Genomic DNA, 20,475 nt, shown 5'->3' with positions numbered 1-20,475 from the left:
AGTGGTAGTAGTAGTAGTTAGTATCAGGTAAAGAGAGAGACCAGCTCAGTGTTGACAGCTCAGTGTTGACAGCTCAATGTTGATAGCTCAGTGTTGACAGCTCATTGGTGACAGCTCAGTGGTGACAGCTCAGTGGTGACAGCTCAGTGTTGATAGCTCAGTGTTGATAGCTCAGCTCTGTACTATAGAGAATCATCCAAGACAAACAATGTCTGAACACTGATGTCTTACAAAGTTCCATTTCTTTATTTCAACAATATCAGTCTCATGTGGTATCAGAGTTCCATTGGGATGGATTGTAACTCAATATTAGGAAGGTGTTCTTAATGTTTTGTCCACTCTGTGTATATTTAAAGTTTCAACATGAAACAATTTGATTGATTAAGAACAGGAAGTACTGTATGGTAAATACAGCATTGTTCTCTCTGTTCAATAGTAGACCTCCTCAAACACTGAGTAAAAGTCTCACTCAGATACAGCATGGTTCTCTCTGTTCAATAGTAGACCTCCTCAAACACTGAGTAAAAGTCTCACTCAGATACAGCATGGTTCTCTCTGTTCAATAGTAGACCTCCTCAAACACTGAGTAAAAGTCTCACTCAGATCTTTAGAGTTCTCAGTCTCTGACTCCGCCCACTGACCTCCTGACCCCCCACAACCCTCTCCATTCTAAAAGGCTGCAGTGCAAAGGTCAATAATCTACGTTGGTTTGGAATTCTGTCTTAAGTCTCATCAAGATCTTTACAGACCTCCCTCCCCTCCTCTAGACACTGTAAAGGGGGGGGGGGGGGGGGGGGGATACCTAGTCAGTTGTCCAACTGAATTTATTCAACTGAAATGTGTCTTCCGCAACTGACTTGCTCAGGGGCAGAACGACAGATTTTGACCTAGACAGGATCAGACAGTATTCTGACCTGTTTTCCCACCAATGACACTCATCACAGGACAGACTATCACGTTGTTCTAGACAGGATCAGACAGTATTCTGACCTGTTTTCCCACCATGACACTCATCACAGGACAGACTATCACGTTGTTCTAGACAGGATCAGACAGTATTCTGACCTGTTTTCCCACCATGACACTCATCACAGGACAGACTATCACGTTGTTCTAGACAGGATCAGACAGTATTCTGACCTGTTTTCCCACCAATGACACTCATCACAGGACAGACTATCACGTTGTTCTAGACAGGATCAGACAGTATTCTGACCTGTTTTCCCACCATGACACTCATCACAGGGCAGACTATCACGTTGTTCTAGACAGGATCAGACAGTATTCTGACCTGTTTTCCCACCATGACACTCATCACAGGACAGACTATCACGTTGTTCTAGACAGGATCAGACAGTATTCTGACCTGTTTTCCCACCATGACACTCATCACAGGACAGACTATCACGTTATTCTAGACAGGATCAGACAGTATTCTGACCTGTTTTCCCACCATGACACTCATCACAGGACAGACTATCACGTTGTTCTTACATTGTCAGATAAATATCATGTGATTATCTCTAACTTCTCCAATCCCTCCATGAAAAAGTCATCTCATCTCTAACCTCGTTGTCAGGCGAATTCAGTGAAATGGTGAACTAGGTTACATCTGCCCAGACATTCCTCAGATCTTCATCAGTTCTCCCTGTCTTCTTCCTCTCTCTCTTCTTCTACCTCTCCATGTATCCCAGCACTTCTTCAGGCTAGTTACAATAACTCAATTGCACATCTCCCACAGTCTATCTATCAGTCCCTCTATCTCTCCATCCCTTTCCACAATCACTCTATCCTTCTCCTCCATCTCTCTATCCTTCTCCTCTATAAGTCTATTCTTCTCCTTCATCTGTCTATTCTTCTCCTCCATCCGTCTGCTGAACTCCCTCTGCATCTTTGTCTGTGAGATCATGATGTTCCTCTGTAACTCAGGTAGGACTATCTTCATCAGGTTTCTCTCTGCTTCAACTCTGGCCTCTCCTTCATAGTTCTCCATCATCTCCTCTATCTCCTGTCTGTGTCTCTCCTCCATCTCCCTCCTCTCATTCTCTCTCTTCTCTTTCAATCTCTCCAGCTTTCTCTCCATCTCCTCCCTCCTATCAGACTCCCTCTTCAGCTCCCTCTCCAGCTCTATTTTCTTCTCCTCATCCCTCTCTTCTTTCACCTGTCTCTCCAGTTCACTGGTTCTTTCACTGAGTGTTCTGATATCTCCCTCATGTTCCTGGATCACTCCCTCTATCTTTATCAGAGAGTCCTGGAACTCCTTCTGAAGGCTCTCTCTCAAGTCTCTCTCCTCCCTCTGTTTCCTCTCTCCTCTCTCTCTCTGGATCTTTCCCTCCACTTCTCTAACCTGGGTCTCTGCCTCCTGGTAGGTCTGACTGCTGTAGAATCTCTCTCTGTTTCCTGCCACCATCTCCTCTACCTGATCCAGCAGCTCTGATACCTGAGTGCCATGGGCCCTGTCCTTAATGTTGAGGACGTGGTACCTGCTCCCACTTTTCTCTACAAGCTGCTGGAGGTCCTGACTTCCTGCTTGGAGAAACTCCACAATGCTCTGCTCTTTCAGGACATCATCATGGGTGAAGAGAATCACAGTGTGTTCCCAACAACCCTCCCCAAACAACTCCTCTATTCTCTCCAGCACCCCTCTCTCCTCCCCCTTAGAGAGCTCCACTGGTATGACCAGGAGGAAGGCGTGGGGTCCCGGGGCAGACAGACGGACACAGAGCCCCACATCCTGTCTTATCTCCTCCAGAGAGAGTCCAGGACAGAACCAGTCTGGAGTGTCCACCAGCACCAGCCGTCTCCCACACACGTCCCCCTCTCTCCTCTTACTCCTCTGGGTCACTGCAGAGGGGCTGGCCTGGGCCCCAAACTCCTCTTTGCCCAGGATGGTGTTTCCTGCTGCACTCCTCCCAGCCCCAGTCCTCCCCAGCAGCACCAGTCTCAGCTCAGACACACTGGGAGACACTGGGGAGTCTGGACTGCTGCTCTCTCCTCCCACTGCAACACAACACACAGCACTGATCAACACACTGACTCTCTGGAGGATGTACAACAGAGTCAAATATAATATAATCTACATCCATAACTCACTATCTGGAGGATGTACAACAGAGTCAAATATAATATAATCTACATCCATAACTCACTATCTGGAGGATGTACAACAGAGTCAAATATAATATCATCTACATCCATAACTCACTATCTGGAGGATGTACAACAGAGTCAAATATAATATAATCTACATCCATAACTCACTATCTGGAGGATGTACAACAGAGTCAAATATAATATCATCTACATCCATAACTCACTATCTGGAGGATGTACAACAGAGTCAAATATAATATAATCTACATCCATAACTCACTATCTGGAGGATGTACAACAGAGTCAAATATAATATAATCTACATCCATAACTCACTATCTGGAGGATGTACAACAGAGTCAAATATAATATAATCTACATCCATAACTCACTATCTGGAGGATGTACAACAGAGTCAAATATAATATAATCTACATCCATAACTCACCATCTGGAGGATGTACAACAGAGTCAAATATAATATAATCTACATCCATAACTCACTATCTGGAGGATGTACAACAGAGTCCAATATAATATAATCTACATCCATAACTCACTATCTGGAGGATGTAACTCCATGCTGTTTGTCCTCCTCAGTGGAAGTGTGGGGTCTGTATCTGAGGTCTCTCCTCCCACTGTAACACAACATAGAGAACTGGTCAACATACTGACTCATCAGAGACACATTTAAAACATAGTATAAACAAACTACAAATACATTACACATCATAGTGAAATATAGATTATTGGAGAAAATAGAGAATATCAAGATTGATGACAGTTTGAGACAACATGTATAACTCACTAAGTGAAGGATGGTCCACTATAGACTAGAAACAGTAGGAGACAACAGGACAATATTGATAACTCACTAAGTGAAGGATGGTCCAATATAGACTAGAAACAGTAGGAGACAACAGGACAATATTGATAACTCACTAAGTGAAGGATGGTCCACTATAGACTAGAAACAGTAGGAGACAACAGGACAATATTGATAACTCACTAAGTGAAGGATGGTCCACTATAGACTAGAAACAGTAGGAGACAACAGGACAATATTGATAACTCACTAAGTGAAGGATGGTCCACTATAGACTAGAAACAGTAGGAAACAACAGGACAATATTTATTGATAACTCACTAAGTGAAGGATGGTCCACTATAGACTAGAAACAGTAGGAGACAACATGACAATAGTGATAACTCACTAAGTGAAGGATGGTCCACTATAGACTAGAAACAGTAGGAGACAACAGTACAATAGTGATAACTCACTAAGTGAAGTGTCATGACGTTGCCTGCTTGTGTATAGCAAACCCCATCCCCCTCTCCCTGCCTCTCCCTTTCCTCCTTCAACCCATGCTGTGATCACAGAGAGACGTCGTAAATTCCTGAGAATCTCCTCATGGCCAAACAGTATTAGAGAGAGGGTAAACTTTCAGGACAAAGGAATTTTCTTCCACCTCACAGAACTTGAGGTACGAACATATTTCATGTTCCTGCAAAAGTATAAAAGCTCGGTGGAGATTCCAGCTATGAACCGGTCCGTTTGTCACCATGTGGGAAACTCATGTGAGACTGTGTGGCTACATTACCATACCGCTGTTTATATAATAACCTCAGATATGAGGTTTACATCTGTTTGTTGTATAAAATGAATGAGTGAGTATGATACTGTTTGTATAATTGTGTAATATGATTTTGGACTGTTTAATGAAGAAAAATACAAATCCCTTTTGTATTTGAACTAAATCCAAGGACCGCCCCTGAACCCAGTTAGGGTCAGACATCCAAGGACAGCCCCTTCCTGCTATCCGAATAAAAGCCAACTCTGAGAAATTATCATTAGACCATGTTTTTCTCCATGGGAGGAGAACGAAGGTTAAGTACCATTGCTGAATCTTTAACCATACCACGTGGTTAAACTCTTAGACGAATAAGAACAAGTCTTTGATATTGACTACTAGTCTGCAGCTAGGAATTCGGTATCATTGAATGCGAAGAAAGACAACCGCCGAAACATCCATTCTATAATGAATGTCACTCTGAACTATCCACAATAACCGAGACAGAAGGAACTCCAAACAAAACTAACTTCTCTCCAACGATCAAGACGACACACAATGAGAGTAAATATATATATATATTGATTGCAATTGTTCCCGAATGAGTGAGCGTTCATGTGTAAAGGATTAGCATGTCAATTGTTATAATTATGGACTCTGTAGTGACTTCTTAGTCGAACCACAATTTTCCCTTTGTCTAACAAGCCGCCATGCCGGTTCAGCCCACTAGGGCATATTGCTCCCATCATTTCATGTAACAATTTTTAAGTTTGTTTGTTTGTTTATGTATTTCTGTGAATTACTTAGTTAGTAATAAATAAATGATTTAAGACAATTGATGTATGGATGACTCATAGTGAAGACTGGGTTCGTGCAGATAACCAACAATTTACGACGTTTGGAATGAGACTAACGTGAGGTAAAATACATTTATCATTAATCAGAAGACTATTGATCAGATATGAAAATATCTGAAAGGTTATATTGGGAAATTATAACTTTGTAATCTGACTACTTTCCCTGGTGCTCCCAAATTCATAGATAATTAGTTACGTTACAACTCAGTTGATCGCGTAATCCCTAATTACAGTAATCTTTGATAAAAACTATGAGTCTTCAATTTAATGATAGCAAAGACACGACAGAAGGATGATCCACTATAGACTAGAAACAGTAGGAGACAACAGTACAATAGTGATAACTCACTAAGTGAAGGATGGTCCACTATAGACTAGAAACAGTAGAAGACAACAGGACAATATTGATAACTCACTAAGTGAAGGATGGTCCACTATAGACTAGAAACAGTAGGAGACAACAGGACAATATTGATAACTCACTAAGTGAAGGATGGTCCACTATAGACTAGAAACAGTAGAAGACAACAGGACAATAGTGATAACTCACTAAGTGAAGCATGGTCCACTATAGACTAGAAACAGTAGGAGACAACAGGACAATAGTGATAACTCACTAAGTGAAGGATGGTCCACTATAGACTAGAAACAGTAGGAGACAACAGGACAATATTGATAACTCACTAAGTGAAAGATGGTCCACTATAGACTAGAAACAGTAGGAGACAACAGGACAATATTGATAACTCACTGGATGGAGGAAGGTCCATGCTGTCTCTCCTCCTGACTGGGAGTATGGAACCTGTATCTGACGTCTCTCCAGGTTCTAAAATAATAGAACAACCATTTAGAATGGGAACATTTACCTCAGTGACACATGAAGGCACATAGACCTACTGAAGGGGAGTTCTGGGTTTCTATTGAAATGTTAAGTATCACATATCTCACTCACCAGTCATCTGGGCTGAGATCTCTCTTCTCAGTCTCTCTACCTCAGTCTTCACATCACATATCTGTTGAGCTGAAATAACAAAGGAGGACGAGGATCTGAATTCTGTGTTAAAGACTTTAGATAGAAATATGATGCAGAGGGAAAGTATGAAGTGATGTAAAACAATATTCACAACTCAGTGGAGAGTCGACAATAACCTGAGAATTGAGGAAAGTACAGAAGACTAAATGTATTAATGGTGTGAATAATCTTACCCAGTTCAGCATTTTCATTGTTGACATCCTCCACCTGTTTGTCTCTTTCCTTTAACTGCTTCTCTCTCTCCTCTAGTAGGTTATCTTTCTCTTCTACTTCCTGCCTCATCTCTTTTAGTTCATTTGCTTTTCCCTCCAGTAGTTTGTCTCTCTCTTCCAATAGTTTGTCTCTCTCTTCCAGTAGTCTGTCTTTCTCTCCCAGTCTATAGTTTCTCTCCTTTAGTTGAAGGTCTCTTTCCTTTAGTTGGTTCTCTTTCTCTTCCAGTAGTTTGTCTCTCTCTTCCAGTAGTCTGTCCTTCTCTTCCAGTCTATAGTTTCTGTCCTCTAGTTGAAGGTCTTTATCCTTAATTTTTTTGTCTTTGTCTCCTAGTTCAATCTGCTTCTCCTTTATTTCACTTTCTTTTCCCTCCAGTAGTTTGTCTCTCTCTTCCAGTAGTTTGTCTCTCTCTTCCAGTAGTCTGTCCTTCTCTCCCAGTCTGTGGTTGCTGTCCTCTAGTTGAATGTCTCTATCCTTCAGTAGTTTGTCTCTCTCTTCCAGTAGTCTGTCTTTCTCTTCTAGTTCCTGCCTCCTCTCTTTTAGTTCATTTTCTTTTCCCTCCAGTTGTTTGTCTCTCTCTTCCAGTAGTCTGTCCTTCTCCCCCAGTCTGTGGTTGCTGTCCTCTAGTTGAAGGTCTTTTTCCTGCAGTAGGACTCTGAAGTTCTCTACTTGGCTGTTCTTGTCCTGCAGGTTCTTTCTCAGTGCCTCTAGTTGAATGTCTCTATCCTTTAGTTGCTTGTCTTTCTCTTCCAGTTGGTTTTCTTTCTCTTCTAATAGTTTCTCCCTCTGTCCCATTATCTGGTTCTTCTCCTCCAGGAGTCTCTCTTTCTCTCTCACTTTCTGGGTCATATCATCCAGTTGTGTGTCTTTCTCCTCTAGTTGTTTCGTCATCTCCTGTCTTAATTTCTCTTTTAATTCTTTTTCCATCTTCAACTCTGAGAGAGAGGAATTAACATATTAAATTGGTTGTTTGAATACGATATTTATTAATTCATTCAATAGTTTACCTATAAAGACATTATCATTTGATGGAGGTGGTACAATTATTAGTAATTATTTCCTCCAGTCAACAGTTATCTGAGCTGAACCAATCATCAACTGGTCTATTGACTATTTGATACATTACAAATGAATTAGTCTGAAAAACTGAATGACATCACTCATGTTCCCTGATTCAATCCTCTCTCCTCCAGACTCTCTCATACTTACCAAGCTCACCAGCTGATACCTCCCTCTTCAGCTTGTCCTCCTGGGTCTCATGTTGTAAATACCAAAAACCTGATCCTACGGTGTAAAACAGAGAGGTGAGTTCTGTGTGGTAGACTACATCACTATATACAGAACAAACAGAACCAATCAGATTTCTCCTGTCACTCAAGCCTCCCTCATGTAGGGACTGTGGGCATTAATGAGATCTGGTTAACTTCATAAATAATGTTGTTTAGTTATTGTCCTATCTCTGATCAAATGATTATGTTCATTGTTAGTGATAAGCAGCATTGGGCTCCATGGCAGATACAGGATATTGTGTCAGGAGGCAGGGTTCTATGGAATATACATTCAGTAGAATCTGAAGAACATCTGACATCATAATCCAACCTACCTTGAGAACATTTGGGGAGAGTATTGATAAATGTAAAGAAACTGATTTAATTTGTAACCTTGAAGAAGACACACTGCTGTTCACAAGGCCTGTAGTTTTTATAGTATCAGATTAACACTCTGGTCTGTTCTTTGTCTTGTGTTATTGCTTGTCAATAAACAAAACAGACAAATAAGTAATTACTCACCGATTACTGATCACCCATTATCCAAGATGGAGAGTCATGAATAATGATCATGTAAAACAGAATGCATTAGTTATTATTGTTAATTGAATTTCTGTCTCATTACATAATATAATGAAATACCATACATCATATTGGAATGACTGTTAATCACATTCATTACTAATGTACATCTAGGGAAAGGGATGTAAGCAGTGCTACTATTGGAACAGTCTAAAAATTACAGATTGCTTCATACTAGGACATCAAACTGAATTCAAGCTGATTTCATGTTCATTTTGGAATGTGAAATGTTGACCTCTATGCCAGAGATTTTGTGGGAGATCTATGATATGAAAATTCTGGATAATTTGAAGAACATCTATACATCTTAATCCAACCTACCTTGAGAACATTTGGGGAGAGTATTGATAAATGTAAAGAAACTGATTTAATTTGTAACCTTGAAGAAGACACACTGCTGTTCACAAGGCCTGTAGTTTTTATAGTATCAGATTAACACTCTGGTCTGTTCTTTGTCTTGTGTTATTGGTTGTCAAAAAACAAAACAGACAAATAAGTAATTACTCACCGATTACTGATCATCCATTATCCAAGATGGAGAGTCATGAATAGTGATCATGTAAAACAGAATGCATTAGTTAATATTGTTCATTGAATTTCTGTCTCATTACATAATTTAATGAAATACCATACATCATATTGGAATGACTGTTCATTACATTCATTACTAATGTACATCTAGGGAAAGGGATGTAAGCAGCACTACTATGTGAGCAGTCTGAGAATGACTGAATGCTTCATAATAAGACATCAAGCTAAATTCAAGCAGATTCCATGTTCATTTTAGAGTGTGATATGTTGAGCTCTACAGCAGATATATTGTGGGAGGTTTATGGTAATGCTCCTGATCATCCATTATCCAAGATGGAGAGGAATGAATATTGAAAATGGATAACAAAATGTATGAGTTATTACAGTTACATTCAATCCAATTTCAGCCACATTACATTATTCAATCAAATACCATACATCATATTGATATGACTGTTCATCACATTCATTACTAATGTACATCTAGGGAAAGGGATGTAAGCAGTGCTACTATTGGAACAGTCTAACCATCACAGAATGATTCATACTAGGACATCAAACTGAATTCCTGTCACGTTCGTTGAAAGATGGATTGGACCAAGGTGCAGCGTGGTAGGCGTACATCATCAATTTATTAAATCAACACCAAAAACAAGAAAGAATAAACGACACGTAAAGTTTTGTAGCGCTAACACAGCAACTAACCAAAAACAAGAACCATACCCGGCCAACAAAGAAATAGAAAAACTAGAATGCCCACCCAAATCATACCCTGACCTAACCAAATAGAGAAATAAAAAGGCTCTCTAAGGTCAGGGCGTGACAATTCAAGCTGATTCCATGTTCATTTTGGAGTGTGATATGTTGAGCTCTATGGCAGATATATTGTGGGAAGGCTTTGTTAAAGGTTGACCTCTATCGGAGATATTTTGTGGGAGATCTATGATATGACAATTCTGGAAAATTTGAAGAACATCTATACATCTTAATCCAACCTACCTTGAGTACATTTGGGGAGAGTATTGATAAATGTAAAGAAACGGATTAAATTTGTAGCCTTGAAGAAGACACACTGCTGTTTACAAGGCCTGTACTTCTTTATAGTATCAGATTAACACTCTGGTCTGTTCTTTGTCTTGTGTTATTGGTTGTCAATAAACAAAACAGACAAATAAGTAATTACTCACCGTCTTCTGATCATCCATTATCCAAGATGGAGAGTCATGAATAATGATAATGTAAAACAGAATGCATTAGTTATTATTGTTCATTGAAATTCTGTCTCATTACAAAATTTAATGAAATACCATACATCATATTGGAATGACTGTTCATTACATTCATTACTAATGTACATCTAGGGAAAGGGATGTAAGCAGCACTACTATGTGAGCAGTCTGAGAATGACTGAATGCTTCATAATAAGACATCAAGATAAATTCAAGCTGATGCTATTTTAATTTTGGTGTGTGAAATGTTGAGCTATATGGCAGATATATTGTGGGAGGTTTATGGTAATGCTCCTGATCATCCATTATCCAAGATGGAGAGGAATGAATATTGATAATGTATAACAAAATGTACCATTTTTTACAGCTACATTCAATCCAATTTCTGTCTCATTACATAATTTAATCAAATACCATAGATCATATTGATATGACTGTTCATCACATTCATTACTAATGTACATCTAGGGAAAGGGATGTAAGCAGTGCTACTATTGGAACAGTCTAAAAATTACAGATTGCTTCATACTAGGACATCAAACTGAATTCAAGCTGATTTCATGTTCATTTTGGAATGTGAAATGTTGACCTCTATGCCAGAGATTTTGTGGGAGATCTATGATATGAAAATTCTGGATAATTTGAAGAACATCTATACATCTTAATCCAACCTACCTTGAGAACATTTGGGGAGAGTATTGATAAATGTAAAGAAACTGATTTAATTTAACTGCTACTATTGGAACAGTCTAAACATCACAGAATGCTTCATAATAAGACATCAAGCTGAATTCAAGCTGATTCCATGTTAATTTTAGAGTGTGATATGTTGAGCTCTACAGCAGATATATTGTGAAACTAAAATGGCGCCGGAAGAAATGGCAGCAGTTTTACGGGCGCCCAACCAATTGTGCTGTTATGTGGGGTTTTGTGTTATTTGTAACTTATTTTGTACATAATGTTTCTGCCACCGTATCTTACGGCAAAAAAGAGCTGCTGGATATCAGGACAGCGACCACTCACCTCGGATTAGACAAAGATTTGTTCTTCAACAAACAAGACGCACAAGACATTGTCCAAACACCCGACAGGACCAACATCCCCGTTATTTGCAAGAGGAAGAGACGCAGATACAGAGGACACAGAGCGGGATGCCTGGTCAGGACCCGGGAAAGGAGAGTGGGAAAGCTGCCGTTACCGGCAATATTACTCGCCAACGTGCAATCATTGGACAATAAATTAGACGAGGTACGATCACGAATATCCTACCATCGGGACATCAAAAACTGTAATATCCTGTTTCACAGAATCGTGGCTGAATGAGGACATGGATATTCAGCTAGCGGGATATATGCTGCACCGGGAAGATAGAACAGCACACTCCGGTACTGGTGCACAAAATCTAAGGAAGTCTCTAGATTTTGCTCGCCTGAAGTAGAGTATATTGTGATAAATTGCAGGCCACACTACTTGCCTAGAGAATTTTCAGCTATACTTTTCATGGCTGTTTATTTACCACCACAGACAGATGCTGGCACTAAGACTGCACTCAGTCAGCTGTATAAGGAAATACGCAAACAGGAAACCACTCACCCAGAGGCGGCGCTCCTAGTGGCTAGAGACTTTAATGCAGGAAACTTAAATCAGTTCTACCAAATTTCTATCAACATGTTAAACGTGCAACCAGAGGGAAAAAATTCTAGATCACCTGTACTCCACACACAGAGACACGTACAAAGCTCTCCCTCGCCCTCCATTTGGTAAATCCGACCACAACTCTATCCTCCTGATTCCTGCTTACAAGCAAAAATTAAAGCAGGAAGCACCAGTGACTCGGTCTTTAAAAAAGTGGTCAGATGAAGCAGATGCTAAACTACAGGACTGTTTTGCTATCACAGACTGGAACATCTTCCGGGATTCTTCCGATGGCATTGAGGAGTACACCACATCAGTCACTGGCTTTATCAATAAGTACATTGAGGACGTCATCCCACAGTAGCTATACGTACCTACCCCAACCAGAAGCCATGGATTACAGGCAACATTCGCACTGAGCTAAAGGGTAGAGCTGCCGCTTTCAAGGTGCGGGACTCTAACCCGGAAGCTTACAAGAAATCCTGCTATGCCCTGCGACGAACCATCAAACAGGCAAAGCGTCAATACAGGGCTAAGATTGAATCATACTACAGTTCACCGGCTCCGATGCTCGTCTTATGTGGCAGGGCTTGCAAACTATTACAGACTACAAAGGGAAGCACAGCCGAGAGCTGCCCAGTGACACGAGCCTACCAGACGAGCTAAATCACTTCTATGCTTGCTTCGAGGCAAGCAACACTGAGGCATGCATGAGAGCATCAGCTGTTCCGGACGACTGTGTGATCACGCTCTCCGTAACCGATGTGAGTAAGATCTTTAAACAGATCAACATACACAAGGTGCGGAGCCAGACTGATTACCAGGACGTGTGCTCCGGGCATGTGCTGAACAACTGGCAGGTGTCTTCACTGACATTTTCAACATGTTCCTGATTTGAGTCTGTAATACCAACATGTTTCAAGCAGAACACCATAGTCCCTGTGCCCAAGAACACAAAGGCAACCTGCCTAAATGACTACAGACCCGTAGCACTCACGTCCGTAGCCATGAAGTGCTTTGAAAGGCTGGTAATGGGTCACATCAACACCATTATCCCAGAAACCCTAGACCCACTCCAATTTGCATACCGCCCAAACAGATCCACAGATGACGCAATCTCTATTGCACTCCACACTGCCCTTTCCCACCTGGACAAAAGGAACACTTATGTGAGAATTCTATTCATTGAGTACAGCTCAGCGTTCAACAACATAGTGCCCACGAAGCTTATCACTAAGCTAAGGATCCTGAGACTAAACACCTCCCTCTGCAATTGGATCCTGGACTTCCTGACGGGCCGCCCCCAGGTGGTGAGGGTAAGTAGCAACACATCTGCCACGCTGATCCTTAACACTGGAGCCCCTCAGGGGTGTGTGCTCAGTCCCCTCCTGTACTCCATGTTCACCCATGACTGCATGGCCAGGCACGACTCCAACACTATCATTAAGTTTGCAAACAACACAACAGTGGTAGGCCTGATCAACGACGAGACAGCCTATAGGGAGGAGGTCAGAGACCTGGCCGGGTGGTGCCAGAATAACAACCTATCCCTCAACGTAACCAAGACTAAGGAGATGACTGTGGACTACAGGAAAAGGAGGACCGAGCACACCCCCATTCTCATCGACGGGGCTTTAGTGGAGAAGGCTGAGAGCTTCAAGCTCCTTGGTGTCCACATCACCAACTAACTAGAATGGTCCAAACACACCAAGACAGTCGTGAAGAGGGCACGACAAAGCCTATTCCCCCTCAGGAAATTAAAAAGATTTGGCATGGGTCCTGAGATCCTCAAAAGGTTCTACAGCTGCAACATCAAGAGCATCCTGACTGGTTGCATCACTGCCTGGTACAGCAATTGCTCGGCCTCCGACCACAAGGCACTACAGAGGGTAGTGCGTACGGCCCAGTACATCACTGGGTACAAGCTTCCTGCCATCCAGGACCTCTATACCAGGCGGTTTCAGAGGAAGGCCCTAAAAATTGTCAAAGACCCCAGCCACCCCGGTCATAGACTGTTCTCTCTACTACCGCATGGCAAGCGGTACCGGAGTGCCAAGTCTAGGACAAAAAGGCTTCTCAAAAGTTTTTACCCCAAGCCATAAGACTCCTGAACAGGTAATCAAATGGCTACCCGGACTATTTGCATTGTGTGCCCCCCCAACCCCTCTTTTTACGCTGCTGCTACTCTCTGTTAATCATATATGCATAGTCACTTTAACTATACATTCATGTACATACTACCTCAATTGGCCCGACCAATCAGTGCTAACCGGGCTATCTGCATTGTGTCCCGCCACCCACCACCCGCCAACCCCTATTTTACGCTACTGCTACTCTCTGTTCATCATATATGTATAGTCACTTTAACCATATCTACATGTACATACTACCTCAATCAGCCTGACTAACCGGTGTCTGTATGTAGCCTCGCTACTTTTATAGCCTCGCTACTACTTTTATAGCCTCGCTACTGTTATCTTTCACTATCTTTTTTACTGTTGATTTTATTTCTTTATTTACCTATTGTTCACCTAATACCTGTTCTGCACTATCGGTTAGAGCCTGTAAGTAAGCATTTCATTGTAAGGTCTACTACACCTGTTGTATTCGGCGCACGTGAGAAATAAACTTTGATTTGATTTGATTGTGGGAGGGCAATGTGAAATGTTGACCTCTATAGCAGATACACTGCGGGAGAGAGCAATGATGTGAAAATTCTGGATAATTTGAAGAACATCTATACATCTTAATCCAACCTACCTTGAGAACATTTGGGGAGAGTATTGATTAATGTAAAAAAAACGGATTTAATTGTAGCCTTGAAAAAGACACACTGCTGTTCACAAGGCCTGTAGTTTTTATAGTATCAGATTAACACTCTGGTCTGTTCTTTGTCTTGTGTAATTGGTTGTCAATAAACAAAACAGACAAATAAGTAATTACTCACCCCGTATTTTTTCTGATCATCCATTATCCAAGATGGAGAGTCATGAAGAATGATCATGTAAAACAGAATACATTAGTTATTATTGTTCATTGAATTTCTGTCTCATTACATAATTTAATGAAATACCATACATCATACTGGAATGACTGTTCATCACATTCATTACTAATGTACATCTAGGGAAAGGGATGTAAGCAGCACTACTATGTGAGCAGTCTGAGAATGTCTGAATGCTTCATAATAAGACATCAAGCTAAATTCAAGCTGATTCTATTTTAATTTTGGTGTGTGAAATGTTGAGCTATATGGCAAATATATTGTGGGAGATTTATGGCTTTGCTCCTGATCATCCATTATCCAAGATGGAGAGGAATGAATATTGATAATGTATAACAAAATGTATGAGTTATTACAGTTACATTCAATCCAATTTCAGTCACCTTACATTATTCAATCAAATACCACACATCATATTGATATGACTGTTCATCACATTCATTACTGATGCACATCTAGGGAAAGGGATGTAAGCAGTGCTACTATTGGAACAGTCTAAACATCACAGAATGATTCATACTAGGACATCAAACTGAATTCATGTCACGTTCGTTGAAAGATGGATTGGACCAAGGTGCAGCGTGGTAGGCGTACATCATCAATTTATTAAATCAAAAACAAGAAAGAATAAACAACACGTAAAGTTTTGTAGCGCTAACACAGCAACTAACCAAAAACAAGAACCATACCCGGCCAACAAAGAAATAGAAAAACTAGAATGCCCACCCAAATCATACCCTGACCGAACCAAATAGAGAAATAAAAAAGGCTCTCTAAGGTCAGGGCGTGACAATTCAAGCTGATTCCATGTTCATTTTGGAGTGTGAAATGTTGAGCTCTATGGCAGATATATTGTGGGAGGTTTATGGTAATGCTCCTGATCATCCATTATCCAAGATGGAGAGGAATGAATATTGATAATGTATAACAAAATGTATGAGTTATTACAGTTACATTCAATCTAATTTCAGTCACATTACATTATTCAATGAAATACCATACATCATATTGACATGACCGTTCATCACATTCATTACTAATGTACATCTAGGGAAAGGGATGTAAGCAGTGCTACTATTGGAACAGTCTAAACACCACAGATTGATTCATACTAGGACATCAAACTGAATTCAAGCTGATTCCATGTTCATTTTGGAATGTGAAATGTTGACCTCTATGACAGATATTTTGTGGGAGAACTATGATATGAAAATTCTTGATTATTTGAAGAACATCTATACATCTTAATCCAACCTACCTTGAGAACATTTGGGGAGAGTATTGATAAATGTAAAGAAACTGATTTAATTTGTAGCCTTGAAGAAGACACACTGCTGTTCACAAGGCCTGTAGTTTTTATAGTATCAGATTAACACTCTGGTCTGTTCTTTGTCTTGTGTTATTGGTTGTCAATAAACAAAACAGACAAATAAGAAATTACTCACCGATGTCTGATCATCCATTATCCAAGATGGAGAGTCATGAATAATGATCATGTAAAACAGAATACATTAGTTATTATTGTTCATTGAATTTTTGTCTCATTACATAATTTAATGAAATACCATACATCATATTGGAATGACTGTTCATCACATTCATTACTAATGTACATCTAGGGAAAGGGATGTAAGCAGCACTACTATGTGAGCAGTCTGAGAATGACTGAATGCTTCATAATAAGACATCAAGCTAAATTCAAGATGATTCAATTTTGGTGTGTGAAATGTTGAGCTCTATGGCAGATATATTGTGGGAGGTTTATGGTAATGCTCCTGATCATCCATTATCCAAGATGGAGAGGAATGAATATTGATAATGTATAACAAAATGTATGAGTTATTACAGTTACATTCAATCCAATTTGAGTCACATTACATTATTCAATCAAATACCATACATCATATTGATATGACTGTTCATCACATTCATTACTAATGTACATCTAGGGAAAGGGATGTAAGCAGTGCTACTATTGGAACAGTCTAAACATCACAGAATGATTCATACTAGGACATCAAACTGAATTCAAAATGATTCCATGTTCATTTTGGAGTGTGAAATGTTGACCTCTATAGCAGATATATTGTGGGAGGACTATGTGAAATGTTGACCTCTATGGCAGATATATTGTGGGAGGACTATGTGAAATGTTGACCTCTATGGCAGATATATTGTGGGAGGGCTATGTGAAATGTTGACATCTATAGCAGATATATTGTGGGAGGACTATGTGAAATATTGAACTCTATGACAGATATATTGTGGGAGGGCAATGAACAATATCGATCACTATGCCAGCTGTATTTTGTGGGAGGACTTTGGGAAATATTGAACTCTATGGCAGATATATGATCATCCATTATCCAAGATGGAAAGTCATGAATAATGATCATGTAAAACAGAATGTATTAGTTATTATCATTACCTTCAAATCACCATCTGTCACATGATCCTCTCAAATAGCATAGTGATGTGATATACATCAGAGGGGTATGAGTGTTCATCACATTCATTACTAATGACAATCAAGGGACGTGACAGTAATGTTGGAATGGTTCTAATGCTTTAGGACCAGCTCAAAGCTCAGAGTGATGGTAATATGCATTGTAACTAGTTGATATTCAGAATGAATCTAGTCTATTCATCTGTAACTCCTACTATGAACTCCTACCTACATGAGAAAGTACAAGTGTTCTGTACAGGGAAAGAGACTGGTTGTTATTGTTGTTGTTTAGGTGTTTAGAAACATTACTGGAGTTCTAGAACACTCACCTCCTCTGACCCTTAAACACACTGCAACCTCCTTCTTCTGTTCTCCAAGGATGACTTGACATATGTAGTCTCCTGTATCTGACCTCCTGAAGTCTCTCAGCCTCAGAGACACGTTGCCTCTCTCCAGCTCCTGGGTGATCAGACTCACTCTGCCCTCATAGCCACTCCTCTCTGTCACCTGGCCATTCTGATACAGGTAAATACACTCTGTCTTTTTAAACCACCTGATCGTCGATGCAACAGCACTGGTGTCAGGTGAGAGGTGACAGGGGAGGGTGACCTCTTCACCAACATCAGCCAACACATTGTCTTCTGAGGTGAGTTTAAACTGATCTGTTCAGAAAGAGAGAACATTTCATGTTTAATGACATCATCTGTGTCAGGAACACAAATCCTCTCAGTACATTTATAAACACAGATTAATTAAAAACTACAATAGACATACAACAACCAGGACCATGTCAATTCTAAAATACAACCCCCACAATCTCAGACAGACATATTCATTTGAAGGAAAGTATATATGTCATAGAAGAATGTGATGCTACAATCTAGAATGATATTATGCCATTTGTTCCCACATCTTTCCCAGACATGCCACTATGCTAATCTTATGTCACTAGTAAGCTTAACATGTCATCCATTTTGATTATTTATTTTAAAGTATGTTTTATTCTTGGTCACAGTTGTGAGAGTGCTCTGCCAAAAATAACATGAACAGATATTTATCTCTATTCCTCAACCTCAATATCTATATACCTCAGTCCACTTACCCACACACCTAAACTCAATGACCCACACACCCCAGCCCTGTTACCCCCATGCCCTAACCCTAACACCCACATGGTAATACCCTCAATATCTATATACCTCAGCCCACTTACCCACACACCTAAACTCAATGACCCACACACCCCAGCCCTGTTACCCCCATGCCCTAACCCTAACACCCACAATATCTATATACCTCAGTCCACTTACCCACACACCTAAACTCAATGACCCACACACCCCAGCCCTGTTACCCCCATGCCCTAACATCTATATACCTCAGCCCACTTACCCACACACCTAAACTCAATGACCCACACCCCCCAGCCCTGTTACCCCCATGCCCTAACCCTAACACCCACAATATCTATATACCTCAGTCCACTTACCCACACACCTAAACTCAATGACCCACACACACCAGCCCTGTTACCCCCATGCCCTAACCCTAACACCCACATGACAATACCCTCAATATATACAATCAAGTACAGATACAGGCATATCTAAAATAAATTATAAAATTAGAATAAATTAAAGGCTCTGTATTTTCCCATTAGTCAGACATGTTTGGCAGGTAGCTTAACACTTAAGAGCATCACAAACGTTGCTGGTTTGAATCCCTGAGGCAACTAGGAAAAAATGTGTTTATATGCCCTTGAGCAAGTCATATAATCCTAATTACTTTGGATAAACAGATTATTTATTCTGGCAAGTCAGTTCAGAACAAATTCTTATTTACAATGACAGCCTAGGAACAATGAGTTTACTGCCTTGTTCAGGGGCAGAACAACAGATTTTTACCTTGTCAGCTCAGAGATTCGATTTAGCAACCTTTCGGTTACTGACCCAACGCTCTAACCACTAGTCCACCTGCCACTCATGTTACAAACACATTTCATCCAGACACACATTTACACATAAAGACAAATAAAACCACAAACACATTTCATTTTCAATAGTTGGTTTAGTTCTGTTCTCTCAGATACATGAAAGAAAAGTTCATCATTAATTATAGCATGGTGACTTACTATGAAGTCTGGACTCTGCCATTTTAACTGCAATAAAAAGAGAAAACATTCATATTTACATCATTACCATTCATCAAATTCTCTCTTTTGCTCAATCACACAGATACAAACATCACTTCCTCTTTCTCTAGTCCTCATTGTTTTAAAACAGGACTGTTGTGTCTAGTTTGGAAAGTGAAATATACTGAGATCTCCTCTTACCTTTACTGGTCTTCACGTCCTCCACTTCACATTCAAAATAGTTGATTTAAATCCATAACCACTCTAATAGTCACTATATGTGCATATCTACACGTTTTACAGAACAATCTACACCTCAGGCCTATACTGAGACACAACTTTCACTTTCACATTTACACAGGCACTTGGAGGAAACTCCTCCCCCAGCCTCTCTGGTTATTAGAAAACCCAGTCACAAAGTCTAAATTGTCTACAGGCCTATCGTAACATGTCATGAAAACAAAAAAGTACATTTCTGATCTTAATTTAGGTTTAAGGTTAGGCATAAGGTTAGCAGTGTGGTTTAGGGTTAAAATCAGAAGACCGATCCAGCCAGCAGATGGTAGTGATGTTCTTTAATTATAGTCATATTATCCTGAGATGTAAAGATTTAACAGTGCCTATCAATATTAGCTTCTCTTATCTCTTTGGACACATTCACATGAGTAAATGAGTGAAATTGCTTCCATGACAAATAGTATCAATGCTTTTCCATCCCCTCCTAACAAAATAAATGTAGCTGACTGGTGGTCATTTACTGTCTGAGAAGAGAGTATCATTGCCACCTGCTGGTCAATGTTGGGAACTGCAGTAAATTTACAAATCAGAAAGTCAGACATATGATTTAGGTGGCTGTTTTTGTGGGCAGTCCGGCTCTTTTTGCCC

At 40.2% G+C, this 20,475-nt stretch overlaps 1 protein-coding gene across 2 annotated transcripts; it reads right to left on the bottom strand.

Moving 5' to 3' along the window:
- Positions 1-1,457: 1,457 nt before the first annotated feature.
- LOC120037602 (trichohyalin-like) lies at positions 1,458-19,938 on the bottom strand. Of its 2 annotated transcripts, XM_038983598.1 has the most exons (15): positions 19,792-19,937; positions 19,591-19,617; positions 17,789-18,121; positions 16,459-16,464; positions 14,957-14,968; positions 10,333-10,338; positions 9,123-9,128; positions 8,555-8,560; positions 7,974-8,048; positions 7,359-7,699; positions 6,728-7,217; positions 6,474-6,542; positions 6,273-6,347; positions 3,654-3,731; positions 1,459-3,000 (listed from the first exon to the last, which is right to left on the bottom strand). In XM_038983598.1, the coding sequence occupies exons 2-15, from the start codon at positions 19,610-19,612 to the stop codon at positions 1,721-1,723; spliced, it is 2,799 nt and encodes a 932-aa protein (XP_038839526.1). In that variant the 5' UTR covers positions 19,613-19,617; positions 19,792-19,937; the 3' UTR covers positions 1,459-1,720. The 2 variants fall into 2 exon arrangements, with proteins under 2 accessions (XP_038839525.1, XP_038839526.1); XM_038983597.1 differs by having other exon boundaries at positions 1,458-3,000; positions 6,728-7,699; positions 19,792-19,938.
- Positions 19,939-20,475: the final 537 nt, after the last annotated feature.

This window comes from Salvelinus namaycush, unplaced genomic scaffold, assembly GCF_016432855.1.
Source record: "Salvelinus namaycush isolate Seneca unplaced genomic scaffold, SaNama_1.0 Scaffold177, whole genome shotgun sequence".
Classification (NCBI taxonomy): domain Eukaryota; kingdom Metazoa; phylum Chordata; class Actinopteri; order Salmoniformes; family Salmonidae; genus Salvelinus; species Salvelinus namaycush.
Note: the sequence above shows the minus strand (reverse complement) of the source record. Positions and strands in the feature narration are given on the sequence as shown.